Source organism: Tinamus guttatus, unplaced genomic scaffold (assembly GCF_059628265.1).
Source record: "Tinamus guttatus ecotype Peru unplaced genomic scaffold, ASM5962826v1 Tinamus_guttatus_pri_ptg000732l, whole genome shotgun sequence".
In the NCBI taxonomy this organism is placed as follows: domain Eukaryota; kingdom Metazoa; phylum Chordata; class Aves; order Tinamiformes; family Tinamidae; genus Tinamus; species Tinamus guttatus.
In genome coordinates, this window is record NW_028289266.1 from 1,772,843 (window position 1) to 1,791,795 (window position 18,953).

Sequence of the window (18,953 nt, forward strand, 5' to 3'; positions counted from 1 at the left end):
TGCTCAGGGCCAGGCTGCTGCCCCGTTCGAGTCGGGACCCACCCCAGGCTGCACGGAAGGCACGAGGCCTCGCAAGTCGTTGTAGAGAGTCAGACAAACCAGAGCGAGACCAGGGCAATAACGAACCCTCGCAGGCTGCCCACAAGCAGCTGGAGACGCAGGCTGAGGCCTGGTGAGCCAGCAGGGTGATGCACAGGCCCTGGGATGTTGCAAGGAGCCGGTACCAGGTGTGAGCGCGGACACCGACACGGCCGCGTTGAGCACAAAGGTCTGGGTGGCGGGAGCGAAACACGTTGAGCAACGGCGCCAACCGAAGGAGTCCGGCCGGGCTGGCAGCAGCAGCCCCAGCTCGGCGCTGCGACACTGCATCCACGCGGGAGCAGCCTGGATGCCCGCCACTGGCAGGGCGGCCTTGGGAACCCGGGAGGGAAGCGCCCAGAGAGCTCTGAAGCTTCTCCGCAGGGCTGCGGATCGCTCCGCTCAGCGGCAGGCGTTCGACCGCGTGGGATCTTGCCTTCCTGGGCAGTGGGGCCGCTCCGCTGCAGCCGCTTCCGCAGGCGAGAGGAGTCGGCGCAGGGAACCAGCTGAGAGCGGCACCCAGGAGGGGGTTTGCAGAGAACAAGGGGCCTCCAGCTCCTGGATTTCAGCCTCCAGCCAGTCCTGGGGCTCTGTGGACATGGCTGTGTCCCAGGGCTGCCTCCCGGCTCGGACCCAAGCTGTGTCCGAAGATGTAAAGAGCTTGAGAGCGATTCCAGCACCAGCGATCCGCAGGCCCAGGGCAGCCCATGGACACCCCACACCGCCCTGGCCAGCGCCAGTCCCGCTCGCAACAGCCTCGGGCAGGTCGAGAGCTCCTCAGTGACAAAGTCTGGGTTGATCCTCAGCGCGTTCAGGGTTCACAAGCAATTTCATACAAAAGGAAACTGTTTTTGCCTCTACTTGTCATAAGATTTCCTCTCTTTCGATTACAACATAGGAACGAGGGACGCAGTGATTACAGGAACATGAACCTCTGCCTCAGAAGCTCAAGTGGCTGCCAGGGGTTTCGGCAAGGAGGGAGGGTGTCGAAGGGACACGCAGGTGACACCAGCAGGAGATGGGGACCACCGGGAGCCACCTCCACTCCTGCCCTGTGCTGCACTAACGCATCAATGACCCGGCCAGCGTCCAGCTGCACCAGGTTGCGCAGGCTCCATCCCCTGCCGCCAGCCCCACCGCCCCCGCTCGCACCCTCCGGAGCAGCCACCTCACCCTGCACAAAAGCAGGGCGCAAGGGCCCACGCTGCCACCCCTGGGCGCAGGCCACTCCCGACGCGGAGCCGCGTCCGGCCCCGGGACTGCACCGGCCACCGCCGTGTCCCCGGGCGGCCTCTCCCGCGCAGCCCTGCAAGGGGAGCGGGTGAGGACGCTGTTTTTGCAGTGACCTGTCCTGCTTTTCAGGACTTGCAAGCAGGGCCCGGGAACTTGCCAGCAGGTTTGGCCTTTGTTCCACAGTGGCATCGCACTGCTCGTCCCTGTCACCGTGCGGCTGTGCCGTGCGCGGAGCCGGCTGTGGCATCCCCACGCTGCGGCTGGGAGCCCAGGCCCTTCCCAACCTCCTCCAGCCACGTAGGCCTGGAGTCCAAGGAATCTGGGCGAGACTCCAAGGCCAGGAAACACCTGAACCTCTCCAGGGGTCCAGAAGAAGGACAGCGAGTGCTTCCCAAGCTGGGACCAACTCCCAGTGGAGGGATTCTCCAAAAACCCAAGCCCCATTACTAGCTCGGCCAGGAGGGAGATGCAGGGGACACGTGTCGCCTCCAGAGCTCACGGGGACCCTATGTCCCCGTCCTGAGCAGCTTCTTCCAGCGCTGGGATCTCCCTCCCTGTACCACCCCGCTCCTGTTGGGATGGCGTTTTCCTGAAGGGGGTGCTTGAGGACGGTGCCACATGGGCAGCCTGGAGGCAGATCCGTCCTCAGCGGAGCCCAGGGAAGCTGGATCGGCAGCGCTGGCTGACACGAGAACTCAAAAGCAGCAGATGGGAGCAGAGGGACTTCCAGCCGGTCCCTGCAGAGCCACCAGTGCTGCTTTTCCTCCCCAAAACGCTGAGACACCGACCGGACGGTGAGCGCAGAGCAGCACCGCTGTGGCAGGGGCGCCCGGCGCTGCGCTCAGGCCGGAGCGGCCCAGAGGAGACGAACAAAACGTGGGAGGAAATACAGTACCTGCCGAGGGAGAGCGCGGTCCCTGGCGCGGCGGGGCGAGCAGGAGGCTCCGGATCAGCCAGGTCTTTGGGAAACGCTCGTTAAAAGCAGATCTATGCGAGAGGGGGCCGAGCCCTGCCCCGCTCGCGCCCACCGCCTGGCTCCTCCAGCCGCCGACACGTGCCGCTCCCCGCGTTATAAATAAAGGCCGGGTCATGGCTCACGATTCATGAGTGGAAAAGAGCAGCCAGCGCCGGCGTCAGCCGTGACTCAGGGCCTGGAAACAGAAGCAGTCATTTTCCAAGCACGAGCCTCGTGCCGGTCACCCTCCACCCGGGGCTAATTAAGGCTTTTGCGGGATAGTCAGCCCAAACGCCCAGCTCAGCACAGTCTCCTCCTATGGAGCCGCTTTTCCCAGCAAGAAAGCTTTGGATTTCCGCCGGGAGCCCCTGCTCACCCGGCCCGGCCGGGGGAGACCTTGGGGTGCACCAGCATGAGCGCGTTCCTGACACCAAGGAGCAGAGCGTCCTTCAGGGGGCTCTATGGCCCTCTACGAGGCCGGATTTCCCAAAAGGGAAATCCTTTCTACTGGAGCGAGCCTGGAGCGCAGTGGAGCCGGCAGACGAACCCCGCAGCGCCCAGGAAAGCTGCGAACCCCTGTCCGTGTCACAGCAAGATGCTCCCGTATCAGCACCCCGGACCTGGGGCCATTTCTAGTTACTAGGGCTGGAGTTTCCCTTATAATTTGCTGCCGTTGCGCAGGGAGCAGGGCCAGGAGGAGTCCCGGGCTGTGAGCACAGGTGGCCAAGTGGCTGCTTCTTTAAACGTTGCCTTTTCTGCTCGACCCGCCTGCCCCGCTCGGTGACAACAGCTCATCTGAAATGCAGCGACGTCGCACACGAAGAACACACCAGGCTGGCAGAGAGCCCCCGGACGCTGCCTCTTTGCACACGCCGGTGCTCCCGGGAGCGGCTCCGCAGGCGGGCACCTCTGCCCACCGCAGAGCCTCCGGGAGGATCCGCGCCACGGAGCCCGTGCCAGGGCCACGACGCGGATGGGTCCTCCAGGCTCCAGCACGACTCCCTGTTCCGCATTTGGTGGGAGCTTCCCGGCGGGAGCAGCCGGCTCTGGACAAGGCAGAGGCAGCCGGGGGGGTCCCCGTGGCACCCCGGCTCCGGCTTTGCCTCGGGAGCGAGCGGGAGGTTCGGCCTGTGGAATTCGCTCACCCCAGCGCGCAGAGAACTGCTGTGGGAAGGCGCCAAGGAAGCAGCCACCTCGTCCTGCCCCAGCTGCACAGGGCGAGCGTGGAGGAACCGAGGCCAGCGCGGGTCCTCCAAAGGCTGCGGAGGGGCCATGGGTGACACGCAGGGGCACAGACGCTCTGCACACCAGGGTGGCACGAGGGGACCCCCGAGAGCAGCCGCCCCGGAGGGACCGCGGTGGGAGGCTGGACCCGGCACCGCCACGGAGCCGTGCGAGGCCCGGCCGGACCCGGCCCCTCACACTGGGGGGACCCCGAGGGAGGCGCAAACCAGGGGGCACTGCGGGCACGGGGCTCCCCCAGAGGGGGAAAGGAAGGGGCTGCCCCTCAGGGCACCTCTCCCTGCACCCCCACAGTGCCCGAATCTGCACCCAAACCGCCCCACTCTGCACCCAAACCACCCAAACCGCCCCACTCTGCACCCGAACCGCCCCCCTGCTACCCCGGGGGAGGGCTTGAACCCCCTGTCGCTCCCCGCCACCTGCTTCCCCACCCCGCCCGCCGCTCGCGCCCCCCGCCCCCCCCTCGGACGTTTTCACCCTCCCCCCCTCACCGGCTCCGCGCTCCCGCGCCTCCAGCCGGGCAACCCGGAAGTGCCGCCCGCGGCGGGCGCGCGCACGCCCCGCCCCGCGACGCCAGCACGGAGCGGAGGCGGGGCTGGGAGGCCACGCCCCTGGGGGCGGGGGGAGGAGCGCCGGGCGCGCGTGCGCACCAGTGAGCACCCGGGCACCCATGTACGCATGCGCACATGGGCTTGCACAAGTGGCCGTGCACGCGCACGCACAGCCGTGCACGCGCACGCACAGCTGTGCACACACACACACACACACGTGCATGTCTGTGCATGTACACACACGTGCACGGGCACGCACACCTGTGCACACACACATGTGCATGCACACACGTGTATGTCCATACATGTACACACACACATGCACACGGGTGTGCAAGTGCACACGCATGCCCGAGCCGACACACACTCAAGCGCCCGTGGTTGTGCAAACACATGTGCAGGGGCACCAGCACACAGCCCGCGGCGCGTCCCCGCGTGGCGAGCGGCTCCTTTGCACACTTGGCCCCTCCGGTCGCTGCCGCATGCGCATGTGCTCCCGCAGCCCCCGCACGCGCGTTGCGCCTGTGCCTGTGCTCACAGGACGCTCACGCTGGGTGAAAGCAAGCACTAATTTTAATCGTAAATCCCCAACCTTCCGCGGTGTCTCGCACAACTATGTACAGCCCCGGTGTGCAGTGGCGCCCGGCGTCACTCCGGCTCCTCCTGGCCCAGCTGCTCCTCCAGCCTCCTAGGGAGAAGAGGAGAGGAGAACGGCCTGGGGGCTGCAGGGGACAGGAGGGGACACCCCCAGGTGCCGCTCGGGCACCCCGGCTGGGGAGCAATGACACCCAACATGGGCGCCCTCCCCTCACCTCTTACTTCAGCTCGGCCTTGTTGAAAATCTCCTCCTCGTCCGAGGACTCCTCGTCGTAGAGCTTCTGAGCCAGGGATCTCTTCCGCTGGGAGTCCAGCGGCTGGTACATGTCACGGAGCCAGGGCGGTTTGTTCCCGCTCGGATCCGAGCCAGGAGAGCCCTGCAAAGCACCGGGCGAGGGGGCGTTGCGGACGCGGGGTGGCGGGGCGCGCGGTGAGGAGCAGCGTCCCACGTTCCTGCTGCCCTTACCTCCTTCGCACTGTCACGGGTGCTCCTGCTCCGTCTCTCTGGCAGGAATTTCTGGAAGAACCTTAAGGAAAGAGTGAGAAAATGGTAGACTGGTGAAGGTGACCCGCATGTGGCCTTGCTGGCGTCCCCCTGCTCAGGACAGGGTTTAGGGTCAGGCCACCAGTATCCACAGTGCTGGGAAACTGGATTTAGGGGGTGAGGATGCTTGGCTGGGAATGTCCCCAGCAGGTGTCGGGGGCAGAAACCTTTGCCCCACTTGGGGTAGTTTCTTTAGGTCCTGATGAAGATGAACTTCCCATCAAGAAGTGAAGGCGTTTGCTTATAGCAGTGCTGCTCACTCATGCTTTGGGGGCCCTTTTTTAGGTCCGTTAAGAAAAGCTACATGAACATATTCACTCTGGAGACTACTGACTCCTCTGCAGCCCGTGCTGAAGCACACGTGGGGCTCCGGGATTAGGCACTGTGCGAAGCAAAGCCTGGCCCTGCAGTGGGAGTAATTACCGTCTCAGTCGTGATTTGCTGGTGCCCTGGGCTTGGGAAGCAGCTGCAGATTTTTGGGAGCAAACCTGGTCAAGGAGAGAGACAGAGAGCCTTGTTACATCAGTGTTTTCTCCTCATATGCCACAGAAAAAACCAATGGGGGAGGCCAAAAGGTTGTTCCTTAAACCAAGCGTGTTATATATATGTGACAGCCTGTGCCAGAAGCAAAAATCTTTTAGAAAGAGCCCATCCTCCCTTCTCAATTCCCGGCATTCCCTGCCTTAGAAATGACCTGAACTCCTAATCTCCGAAGTGTTTATGTCTGCCTTTCTTATCCGGGCAGTGCTGTGCAGGGCACTGCCTTCCGTGTTCAAGCTGATCCGAGTCACCAAGGCTGTTTTTTAAAGGAACAAGAGCTTTTGGCAAGGGCGCTCTGACCCACGCGGAGCCGCTGCACCTTGCTGAAAGGGGCAGCATCTTTCTTAGGAGGGATTCCCGCCAGCCCCAGAGCTGCTAGTGGCCAGAAAAGCCTTCCAGCATTTGCCATTTTGCCAAAAAAAGTGCTTGGTTTTAGCAAGCATGAATGTAGCGGGGGAATTGCTGCATGGCTAAGCACGCGGCACGGGCAGGAGAGCAGAGCAGCCACCGCAGAAGGGCCTGGGACAGATGTGCAGGGGGATGCACAGCAAGGACCACAGCGTAAAACTCAGACTGTGGTAACAAAGAGCGCTGGCGCCCTTGAAGCGCTGGGGAGCCGGTGGGAGAGCGGTGGCCACGATTAAGAGAGCCCTGCGCACCTCGTGACGGATGCAGGGACAAGCCTGGGCCTATGCTGAGCTGTGTGCTGGTTTTTCCAACCTTCAAAGGTCGGAAAACAACCTTATGAGCTATGTGGCAGGTGTGCAGACATCCCTGGTGACACTCTGGTGTCACAGACTGCACAGGGAGGCAGCACTGTCTGGAGGGAGCGCCGGCGTACCTCAATAAGGCAAATCACAGTGAGGAAGAGTATGATGGCCAGAGACACCGATACTGCTAGCAGGAGCCTGTTGTCACTGGCAAACTCCGATTTCTTCTGGATCAGAAGAAGGGAAATTCAGGGAGGGAGACATGGTTATTTCTTCCGTGCCCCCCTGGTCCCCAGCAACAGCCTATGTTCATCCTACCTTCCCCGTGAGCTTCCCGCCTGCCACCTTGGGCCGTGCCGTGCCGTTGGGAATGTCCCCGTCCGGAAAGCACCGACCTGCGAGAGTAGAAGCTCCCCGGCCACCCTGCTTGTCGCTGAGCACCTTCATGAGCAGCCCCAGCTTGGAGACCATCTTTGCGCAGGCCAGCTGGGCCGCGGGGAGGCCGCATTGGGAATGCAGGGCGCGCGCCGCGTGCACCACGAACGCCCGCACGGCCTTGTTGGGCACGAGCAAGCGCAGCTGGTGTCTGAGCTTGGCTTCAAAGAGGTCGTCCTGAGCCGGCGTGGCCGCGGGGCTCTCCGAGCTGCTTGGCTCACTGGGGAAATGAGACTCTTCCTCCTCTGGATGCTTCCAACGGGTCTCGTCAGTGGGCTGGGTGCCCAGCGAGTGCCCACCTGGAGAGGAAGTCTTGTCTTTGGGCTTGTTCTCCAGTGCACTCGTTGCAACAGGGTGGCTGCTGGTAACCAACAGGTTATAGAAAAACTGTCCTGCTGAGTTTGGTCTCTGCTCTGGTTTAGTCGGGGTTGGCGTGGGCTCCTCCTCTGGGCTCTCTTCATGGTCTGGCCTGTAGAAAAGCTGATCACTTCTCTGACATGGACTCTCTTGCTGACCCTTCCTTTTGTAGGTCCACACGTAGCTATGGCTCGGAGGTGGTGCTTCCTTGTCATCCTCTCCATCCTCCAGCTCATGAGGATTTTTGGCCTCTTCCATAGCCCAAGGGTAGTTTTGATCCTTAAAAGACCTGGACAAATGAGAGGCCTCGGCTGGCGAGTACGAAAGAGGATGCTTTGAAGAAGGCCCGGACATGCTGTGATGTCTGAGGAACGTGTCAGCGGGGTTTAGCCTCTCAGCTACTTCCCACAGATTTAACGGCGCGTGCTGCAAGTCTGCATCCCACTGTGCTGCCGTCCTGTCTTGTCCCTCTGCCGGGGCTCCACGCACCGCGCGGCTCTGCTTGGCCAGCATCAGTGGGAGAGAGAGGATGTTCTTCGCAGTCGTGATGTTTTTAGCCTTGGGCATCTTCTTCTCAAGCTCAGCCTCTAGCACTTTGGCCAGGAAATAGAGTTTCTTCATATCACTTGCACTGCTCCAGTCCATGTGCTGAATGCCATGCAGCGTCAGCATCAGCTCCTTGTTGCTCTTACCTTCCTGCTGAAATAGGTGCTGAGGGAAAAGGGAATTCCTTCTGGACATGAGATCATTCGTCTTATTGAGATCAGCATCAGAGCTTGTCAGGTTCAGGAGCACTGAAAGTGTTATGGTTTCATGGCCTCCAAGAAAAGGTTCCTTGGGCTTGAGGTTTAACACCATGGTGCTGTTCAGCTTTTTGGACTTTAACACTTTCTTTATCTCTGCTCGAATCTCTTCTAGAGAATCTGTGTGAGCTGTTAAACACCAAGAGAGCAGATCAGTGACTCCCACGTCACAAGAAACCGTCTTCCAAAGTGCAGGGTCAGAGCATTATCATAGAATCATAGAATGCTTAAAGTTGGAAGGGACCTCTGGAGGTCATCTAGTCCAACCCCACTGCACACGCAGGGTCACCTAGAGCACGTGGCACAGGACTGCGTCCAAGCGGGTTTTGAAGATCTCCAGAGAAGGAGACTCCACAACCTCTCTGGGCAGCCTGTTCCAAGGCTCTGTCACCCTCACTGTTAAAAATTTTTTCCTTAAGTTCCTGTGGAACTTTTGGTGCTTCAGTTTGTGGCCATTACCTCTAGTTCTGTCAGTGGCCACCACTGAAAAGAGACCAGCACCATTACCCCAAACAGCAGGCGCTCGTCTTTCAGACAAGGGAGCGTGTGTGAAACCAAATGGTGGCTGCGTTACAGAGGGGAAAAGTCTTCTTAAATCAGTGAGATTATCTCACTGGGGCAGAAGAGATGCATTTTTTTATGGTCTCTCCCAGGGATCTGTTCAAATCAGTGTGAAACGTCCTGGGGGCGGGGGTTTTCTGTGGGCGAATTTTCCACAGCTTAACACGAGTCAGTGTTGAGCTGATAAAATAATGCCAGAAAGTTTAAACCTGGGAGAGAGCCTGGAAAGCAAAGTACCTGAAGACAAAATGTTTGTCCCTGCTCAGTTGTCCCAACTAACTCTTCTCCTTGCAGTTAATTAAACCTGGGATACTTCACATTAAAAAGCCTCTGTGTTGTTGCCCAACTCCCAAGAGCAGTGGTGGAGTGAGCATGTGATAAAAAAGTGCTGATTCTCTGCTGATGGATGGAGGTGCCCTCACCCCGGCCTACGGGAAGTGGAAAAAAGCGGACATTTGACCCAGAGCGATGGCAATAGCCCAGGAGAGCTTTTGCCCTGCTATGTGAAGGGAACGTGCTGAGGCTGCAGTTGGAATAAGCAGGATCCAGGAGTCCTACACCACGGCTGCAAACACAGCCTTATCTCTAATCCCACTTTGAAGATAGGCTAGTGTCAGAGGCAGGGTGACACATTCAAGAATATTTACAGATTACAGAGGTATTCAGGCTTTATCTGCTCTTCAAATGATAGGAAATCAGACACCAAAATATCTTTGATGATCTGGCTGCAAGTGGCTTTAGGAACACGTTTTTGCTGGACTCAAAATGAAATCAGACTCCCTAGACTAATGGATCATAGGAGCATTACAGGACCCTCTTGCCATGTCCCTGCTGTATGTGGGGTTGTTCTCACTGCTGAGTTGTGACTGGCCAGGGTATGGTGCCACTGGAACAGGTGAGAAAGATATCAAGGAAAATTTGAAGGGTTCATGAGCAGATGTTGCCTTCCAGCGCCTGGGAATGCTGGCACACATGATTTGCTTGGCTGGGTGTGCTGTGTGCATTGGAAGCTCTTGTGTTTGTTTAGCTCAGCTCGCTATTTCTCCTCAAGATACTATTTGACACTAAAGATAGGGGTAATCACTAGTACCTTTTCAACCCTTGTTTTTTCCAAGTCATGTGGTTGAAGCCTGTGGCTCAGAGGCCTCCCAGGTCTCAGCTGAGCTGCCTGCACTGGCCTTGAGGCCAATTTACAGGTCTCACCCGGATGAAGTTTTTGCACCTATTCAATGAGCAGTGCTGAGTCTGCCTGCATTTGACATCTCTGGGACTGGATGGGAGCCACCAGCCTGGACTGACTTCACTGAGACTGCCAGCTTTGTCTGGTAACCCTCAAAAGACCCCTCCTCTCTTACAGCTAGAGCAAATTTTAGAAAGCTGCATTGACAGGGTCTTCCATGGAGAGCAAACCTACCGCACTGGGGAGCGTTGGCGGGGCATAAATTCTCACAGCGCAGCTTGACGGTCCTGCACAGGGTCTCAATAGTGTCTTTCGTCGCACAGAGGCAGCAGGCCAGATCACTGGGGAGTTTGCTAAAGACAAGAGGTTACTGGACAAAACCCCAGCATCTCAATCCACGTCTGTGGGTCCGACTCAGGTAACACACAGAGATAATGCATTCCAGTTGTGCTTGGATATCTTCTACAGCTCTGGAAAATTTATTTCCCCCCCAGTGAAAATTCTGATGGACAAAAATATGCTCCAGATTTCTAAGAGAAGTTTCAAACAGAAAATAGTTTTCTCCAGTCGCATCAAAATGTTGATTTTACTTTCAAAAATAGAACCAATCCCCAAAGGCAACTTGAAACAGAAAAGCACACCCTCACTTGATTTAAGACTTCCCTACAAAAACCTGGAACACATCACATAAATGGGGAAGTTCTGTTTCTTAGCAGGTGAGTTTGGGGGTATCAAAACTAAATAGCTTTTTCTTCTTATGATTTGTATTTGTCTGAGCTGTAATTATACCTAAGAACCCAGTCACAGACCTGAGACCCTCTGTTCAGTGCTGTCGCTCAGGGGCCTTGATCAGACTTTTGTAATACGCTGATGGATAGTAGGGAAAAATGAACAGCTCCAGGTGGGCGAAACTTGGGCTCACTGGGGTTATTCTGACGTGGCAGCAAGCTGATTTGTTTCCCATGCAGACCCCTTGTTTCAGCAGTGATTTGTAGGCAGCTGGGACCAAGTCCCCGCATACTCACAGCGTTTCCAAGTGAGCTGTTGTCAAGAGGAGGGTGTGAAAGGTCTGCAGAGTCACTTGTGTTGCACCCAGGTCTCTGAAAGGATTTGCAAAATCAAGTTAATTTTTCAGGCCACATTACTGGAACTCTGCTGGGAGAATGAGCCCGGATCCCTGATCATGGTGGTGTCATTCACAGAGGCTCCACTGCAGCCTAAGCAGTCGCACCAATAATTCCAAACCCTCTCACCTTATGTCTGTTCCTAACTATGGGGTTTAAAGGAAAAAGGGATCCTGCTGCTCTCATGGGAGGCTGATGTGGACGGAAGAGAATCCCCAGCTCAAAACCCTTTTCTGGCGCTGTTGTGAGAGCAGCCCCAGCCCTCACTTGTGGTCAAAGGGAGACACTTCTTGTCCAGCCCAGGAGGATATTTTGCCTGACTGATGATACACGTAGATAGAAAGTAGAGTCTTTCAATCAGCAAACTGGAGTAAACCATGAAGAACAGGTAAGCATGTTCATGTGGAAAATAATCTTTAAAAAATCCCCTGAAGAACAAAGCAGGGCTTTTTTTCACCCCATAAATAAATATACATGTTCCTCAGACAGGGGCAGAAGGTCTACTGGGAAGGAGCTCGAGTGGAAATGCCTGTGACAGGGAGGAAGAGATGCAGATGGACCTATGAGTGGAACATATATTTAAAAGGCCAGTGAGAAGACCTCATAGTTTAAAGTATTCTGCAAATGATTACAGCAATGAAAACAGTCCTGAAAATAGGTTATTTCTAGCACAGAGCAGCATGTGGTGGATGGAGAGCTGCAGATTGGATCTCACTGAGGCCTGTGCTCAATTGCCTGCCCTGCCACAGCCTCCCTGTGGGACCATAGGTGACTCCCTGGTTCCTGTGTTTGGTCCCCATGATGTGATCCCACTGTCTAGGGCTGGAGACAGAAACGTGACGGGACTAACCTTTCAAATGTCACCGTATCAAGAGAGACTTCACCGTATTTTGGGTGTACAGATGGACTGTATGATCAGGATGGGGCTTTTGGAGTTCATCCACAGAGCCAAGTGATAAAAATCCTGCTCTGCCCAGCAGCCACGGAGCTGTGGGTGTTCATGGTGCAACCACGCAGGGAGAGTAAGAGAGCTGTCCCCTGCCAGCGCTCAGCAACCTGCGCAGATGAGACTCGTGCAAAGAGGAAACGCACGGAACAGAGGCAAAAGGGGCCTGGGCGAAAGCAAAGCTGCAAGCAGAAAGGCCCTCTGCCAAAAGCACTGAGGTCTCTGTCCCTGCGGAGCTCCCCTAAGAGCTGTGGGATGCTGCAAACCATCCCGGGTGCTGCAAACCATCGTGAGTGCCACAAACCATTCCGGGTGCCACAAACCATTCCAGGTGCCACAGACCATCTCAGGTGCTGCAAACCATCCCGGGTGCCGCAAACCATCGTGGGTACCACAAACCATCATTGGTGCCACAAACCATCCCGGGTGCCGCAAACCATCGTGGGTACCACAAACCATCATTGGTGCCACAAACCATTCTGGGTGCCGCAAACCATCTCAGGTGCCGCAAACCATCCCGGGTGCCACAAACCATCCTGGGTGCCACAAACCATCGTGGATGCTGGGATCACCGGCCCTGAGTGCAGGGCAGTGGGGTCACGACCCCATTAAACTGGTCAGGACAAGTCAATACTCACAGGTATTTGACTGCAGGCAGGTCAAAGAATGATGTGTCGTCGATAACAGACAGGGGGTTATGGCTTAGGATCCTGTAAAAAACCAAAAAGGTCACTATGACTGAGTGAAGGGAAGGGCCCTGCCTTTGGCTTTCTTTTTTTGTAACCTTTTCCCCATGTGTTTTTGCTTGAGAATGAAGGTGATGCTGAGGTTAGTGAGGACAGGGAGAAGTGAAAAGCTTCTAACACTCAGACCACTGTTTCTGGTGCTGAGGGAGACTCTGGAGCTAGCGGCAGCCCACAGCTGTAAAAGCCTCAGCCTCACTTTTGGCTTACACGTGGGTCACGATTGCTGCATTCTAGGAGAAGCAACAACATAGAGTCTGGCCGGTCCAGAGCATTGTGTCCCTGCAGGGCCTCCCTTTGGGACAGCGATGGTGAAGGAGTAAGGTGGACCAGGAGGGAAGGATGGCCTCTGTCCCCATACTGCCAGGAGGGGTCACGTCTCCCCCTTGGTTTGCAGCATCTGCCGCTCGTCCTCCCTGGGCGCTGGAGCCAGAGCTTCACTCGAGGAGCTGGGGGAGCTCAGGGCACCGGGTACTGCTGCAAGGCAGGGAATGGGGACACCGCAGGGCAGATGGCACCAGGCGACTGTGACCGCTGTCCTGGCGAGGACGAGTGCTGCGAGTAGGGACACAGATGTGTCTCCCCTTATACCTGTAGATCCAGATGCCTGAAAGCTGCAATGGGCTGGCCCTGCGTAGCAGGCACCGCGGCAGGAGGAGATGGTTAATATACTTAACTAAAGAGTAAAAGCCCCAGTGCTTCCCAATCCCTATAAACACAGCTAAATCAATGCAGGTTTCCACCAGATCACTGCAAAGCACTTGGGTGATCAAGGGGTTTTCTCTTTGCCAGACTTCAGATGTGCAGCCTTTAAATATCAGAGAGGCCCAAAGAGAGTTGGAACTCATGTGGAATTACACTGAAATCCCCTTTCGAGGCTCCTCTATACTATGTGAGTGGTGTAAAGAGGCTGCACTGCTGATAAGGATCCAGCCCACTTTTATGGATGGCAGATGTGGATTTGGCTGAACAATTTTTACTCAAACCTCCCCAAAGAATTTCCTTTCAAGTGGAGAACAAACAGAGGAAATTTCAGCCTGGAGATAAAACTTTGGCTCAGTGCTATGCATGTGAAGAAGGCTCTGGGATGAAGGCCAGAGGCAGGAACAGATGCTGATGGGCTGATTCACCAAATACATCAGGTCCCGATTATCTCCAGCTAAAAGAGCAAAAGCCCAGAAGTAGGTCTTTCGGAAAATACAACATTGCTTTCTCTCCTCTTCAGCTCACACCTTCCCTTTGGTTCCTTTGACCAGGATTTTGGTGTTATTTTGGGCTCTGAACTTTCCATATTTTCTTACTTTTCCAGAGTTCATAAATTTTACTATGACTACACCCAGCCAGGCAAAGCTGTGGTCAAGTTCTGTGAGAACTGTCATCCATCCCTTCTTCTACCACCTTGTCTGGTGCACAAGAGACGTAGTCCTTGGGAGAGCAGGGAACCTGTGGACTTTTCCCTATGTGTATGAACCCTTAGTGGGCAAAATGCCCTTCCTTCTCACTTGCTTCAGATACAGACTGAAATAGTCATCCTTTCCTTGGAAGCTTCTTGGTAAAAGTATGTATGGACTAGGACATGCTTTCTTAGAAGCTCGTGTCCTGAAGAACAAGGTTTTCTTTTGATGTATATTTTCGAGCCATTTTGCCTTTTAAATGCAAGTACACAAAGTGATTTTTTTGGCATAGTTTTGCCTCAAATTATGCTGCAAATTTTTGATGGGCTTTTGCCAAACAGGTTTACTTGGTTTGGGCGGGGGACTTCTGTTGAAAAGGTGAAACTTCTGAGGAAAACAAGTATCTTCCACAAAAGCCTCTATCTGGGTAAAATCATATTTTTTTTTTCCTAAAGCGTACCGAAGCAGCCTACCCACCTTCAACCTCCAGCTTCCTCCTGCCCTCCCTCATCCTCCCTGGCACATCCTAGCCCCGCCTCACACCCCTGCAGGCTCCTGGCAGCCCCTAGATGACCTATAAAGTAGAATCCAGTTCTTTACAGAGGGGTTTGCACCTGCTTTTGAAAAGTTCAGGGGGTCTGTGACGCCTGGCGCTTCATGCTGGCCTTGCCGTCTGGCAGCCTGCGGGTCCTCGTGCAACCAACAGCAGCCTACGACCAAAGCAATTCTGCTCCCGTGCTCCCCGACACTCTGATCCATCTTTAGATCTCGCCAAACTTACAGCTTCTGTAAAAACTGCATCCCATGCCAGGCCTGGAATGTGCCGTTCCGGATCTGCGTGATGAGATTCCCACCAAGGTTTCTGGGAAAAAAGAAGATTGCAGTGATGAATCCACTCTGTCCAGGAGGAAGCTGCTGCTGAGCAATATTGATTTGTAGGAAATATGCAAATTGAAGGTAGAATAGGGAGGAAACTCTTCCACTTTCTCATTTGCTTAACCTGTCAAGGAGAGGAAATGAAGTGCACATGTGCTTAATCTATTTCTGTTTCAGGATATGGTAAACTTTCAAGAAATGGCTTCTATTATGGCTGCGTTTGGACAACCACACTATTTCTCATCCTGTTGTGGGTCACCCAGCCATCCGCAGTGATCTCTTCAGCTCTGTCTCAGTTAGTCTGTTAGCCATAGAAATGCAGTCACCGTTCTAAAAATAACGGGAACAGTTTCTGGCGCAAAAGGGGTTGTAAATGTAAACAGACTTCTGTAAATACATTAGAAAGATGTTTTTGTAACTCACATAAGCTGCAGAAAAGGAAGTGGCTCAAAAGCGTGTTCCTCAATTGACAGGATTTTATTGCAGGATAAATCTCTGTTAAAATTAGAACGTGAAATGTTAATTGCATTTGCACTGTCATGTTTACTTTCCCTTGCTTCAAGCCTGGAGGTACATGTGTTACATGGCTCTGATTTCATGCAGTGTTTATATTTGATATTAGATTCCACCGGTGAATAACCTGTGATAACCCTCATGACCGGAGGTTGCTTTCATCTCCATGATGTTTTCCTAGCTCTGATCCCATTAGAATTATTTCAGGGATTGATTTGCCTCTATGGAAACAGAACGATTCCTCTCAAGAAGCACCGTGCAGCAGCTGAGGAAGCATCTGCATGGACACACCAACGTGTCACCCTCGGGATGTGCCACAGAGATCCTTGCCCCTGGGATCATCTGTGCTTTGCTTGCTAAATCAGCCAGAAAAGCCTCAACAACAGCTCTGTAGCTGCAGGGCTCAGGAACACGTTGGTAACTTCATGTGTGCTAAAAAATGATTATTTTTCTCTTTATCACTCCCCTCCTACATAATATTCTGGGAAGCGCTTAGTCTAAAGACACACCATTTGGAAGCAGCAAAATAAAGACCTGCAGGGATAACCTAAACTCCACTTTCCATCACAGCTCTGCTGCGAGATGTGTGTAAAGGCTCTGCCACGGCAGATTCACCTGGCTCGCTTTGGAAATCAAGAGGTTCATGCTCTGAGCCCAGATTGCTGCCTGGGCTTGTTCTGCAGTCGCCAGTGAGAGAGAAGTATTTTTGGAGTGTGATTCATCCTCTCCTCAGAGAGGTTCCTAAGATGGCTTGGGTGAATGGGAAGTGCCTGTTGCTTTCCACGGAGAATAAAGAGAGTCTGAACAATTAGCTTAATCCTAGGCAATCATTAGGTGGCTAAAATTAGACATGACAAATGCACAAGGTTTCTTTGGTAGGAGCTGCCTTCCCAACAGGAAGCCGCTGCAGCTCCAGCCATGGGATCTGGACCTCCCATGGAGGCAGCTCCCGGCAGCGTTTGGCAGCTGGGCAAAGGGGCAGTGAGAGGAAGGTTTGTGCACGAGCACTTGGACGTACTTTGGAGATGGTTCCTTCAGACCTGCAGACCTTCAGACCTGCAGACCTGCTCCAAACTCAACTCATTTAGCCTATAAACCACATCCTGCAGATCAGCCTTTCTGCTTTTTGATTCCTGGATCTTTTTTTCCCAACACCTAGGCCGCTTGTATCTGCTCAACAAGCCAAGGCAGCCCCGGACTTGGCTCCCTCCAAGCCAATATGAATCCTAGAAAACACAAATTCCCCTTTTCTGGGAAAAATGCAAACACACAAGGGGCACACCCAATAAATTACATTGTACAAATGTTTGTGGGTCAGCTCCAACCAGGGCTTCCCTTGCTGTCATTTTTTTTTTCCACGAGTGATATTTTTTTCTCTGATGAGAAGTTTCTGTTGCTAGAAGAATGCACTCATGCATCTAGCAAGACTCAGATAACCTGGGCTCTGGGCACTAACAACCTGAGCTTCCACAGGAGGGTTTATTTTGGTCTCTTATGCTTTTTTTTCAGTAGTCACGGAATGAGAAAAGACAGTCTGATAGCAGCTGAGCCGAAGAAAGAGAATCGGACAAGATTTTGCTATTCTTTTTTCACACTTCCTTTGTGTTGCTGTCTTTTACTTCACAGGAAAACCCAAGATACGTGGAAAGATGAGCTTTGAAGAGAAGAAAAACCTGAATGCTCCTTTGCTTCCTTGCAAACACAGAGGCAGAGGACTTGTTACAGTCTCATGTGAGATTGTGTAGGCACAGGTGCACATTTGTTTTTCCTCCAAGAAGGGGAGGGATTCAATTGGATACAGCCCTGAGCAACTTGGCTTTGAAGTTAGCCCTGCTCTGAACAGGAAGCTGGAGAAAGGACCTCCCAGTTTCAATCTGTCTGAGATTTTGACATTGGAAGAGACACCATAGGCTACACTATAGGCTACACTGTTTCTCTTTGGCTGCCAGCAGAATTTAAGGAAGATAATAAACAACCAGAGAGACTATCCCAAAAATGGTCACCAATGAGGGGTGGATTGCAAGTTACCCTGCATGTACCATGTTTTCACCATAAGGATCCTCCCACTGTGCCCTATTGCAACAGCAATGCTCAGCACCAAGATCCCTGTTTTGCAGGGCACATAGTCTGGAATAGGGGAAGAATAAGGCAAATTTCTGTGGGGATGGGTAGAACAGCAGGGGCCCAAAGGCAGGGCTGGCACCACGCTTCTCCCAGTGTACAGCACATGGCAACAGGCTGCTCTGGGCCTTCCTCGGCTCTCAAGGCAGGGACACGACTGGTACGTACAGGTGCTTCAGCAGCAGCAAGCCCTCCAGCGAGTGCCTCCCCACCAACTTCAGAGCGTTGTCCTGGAGAACTCTGCAAGGAGACAAAACAGGCACCTACCGCTCTACAGTGAGGAACAGGTTTTCGGAGGGATATATTCTGCAATAACTTTACTAAAACAGTTCTTTGTTTCCTTGAATCACTGCAAGGACCAATGTGACCTCCAGACTAGACACTTATCCCTGTGTTGCTGCAGCTCAGCGCAGTCTCATCATTGATCAAAGAAGCTTGGGAATGGTCCCATAGGATTGGAACCACCTTTCCCACAAGCGCCACAGCTCACAACATCTCTTGTTGTCCAGGGAAGCACAGGGAATTCACATGCCTCATTGCTGAGCATCTCGGGTTCGAATTCACATGAAAATGGTTTCTGTGGATGTTGGTGTTTGTCATGCCATTGGCTCAAAAGCCAGACCAGAGGAATGGAAAATATCCAAACTCCCTACGTTTCAAATGCTAGGGAATACTCACAGGTACTCAGCCCACAGGTATTCCCTCCACACCGGTGTGTCGATGGAAGAAATAGTGTTGCCAGTGAAATCTCTGCAAAGAAAAGATTGGCACATTGTAATCATCGTGTAAAAGCTCTGCAGAAAAGACTGCTTGCAAAATGAACTCCCCATGTTCAATATTTCTTGGTGCCTCAGCTGCTCATTCCCCATAGCAAAATACCCAGGGATTTTAATCAAGCATCTGCAAGTTGCAGACAATGTCCTCTTCCGGATCCCACAAATCCCATCATTTCCTCAGGAAGAAGAGGCATCCTGGAGGAGTAGACCCTGAAGAGCACTCTCAGAAAAAAAAGTTTCCCTGCAAATTTGGTGGTGAAAACAGAGCAAAACTGGTTTAACCAGGCAGCGCTCACTCGGAGTTAAAAGCTGAGGAGGGTTCAGGCCACGAGCACCAGCGGAGGATGTGGATGATGCTACCGTGGCCTGTGGCTCCTGGCAGCCATTTGGTACGGGGAGGCGGGTTGAGGCCAAGCCGCGGAGAAGGCCGGTCCCCAGAGCGGGGACAACCCCGCCATGGTGGCGGGCAGTACTCACAGTACGGAGAGGACCAGGTTGCGGGTGGCCTGGGGGACGCTGACCAGGGCGGTATGGCTGCAGTTGAGCAGCCGCCCCTGGCAGTGGCAGGGCACAGGGCAGGCAGCGTCAGGCCATTCCAGGAAAGGGGCTGCTGCCACTGCTGCCACTGTCAGCACCAGGAGGACGAGGGGCTGGCAGGGCCGGGCCAGGCCCAT

The 18,953-nt window shown here is 54.4% G+C and overlaps 1 protein-coding gene across 1 annotated transcript; it reads right to left on the reverse strand.

Moving 5' to 3' along the window:
• Positions 1-4,701: 4,701 nt before the first annotated feature.
• LOC104580360 (leucine-rich repeat-containing protein 37A2-like) lies at positions 4,702-18,953 on the reverse strand. The gene is made up of 14 exons (XM_088537214.1): positions 18,757-18,953; positions 18,182-18,253; positions 17,672-17,743; positions 15,293-15,364; positions 14,775-14,855; positions 12,495-12,566; positions 10,812-10,886; positions 10,021-10,139; positions 6,769-8,174; positions 6,582-6,677; positions 5,624-5,688; positions 5,123-5,183; positions 4,879-5,033; positions 4,702-4,747 (listed from the first exon to the last, which is right to left on the reverse strand). Exons 1-14 carry the CDS (start codon positions 18,951-18,953, stop codon positions 4,708-4,710), a joined length of 2,583 nt encoding a protein of 860 aa, XP_088393340.1. The 3' UTR covers positions 4,702-4,707.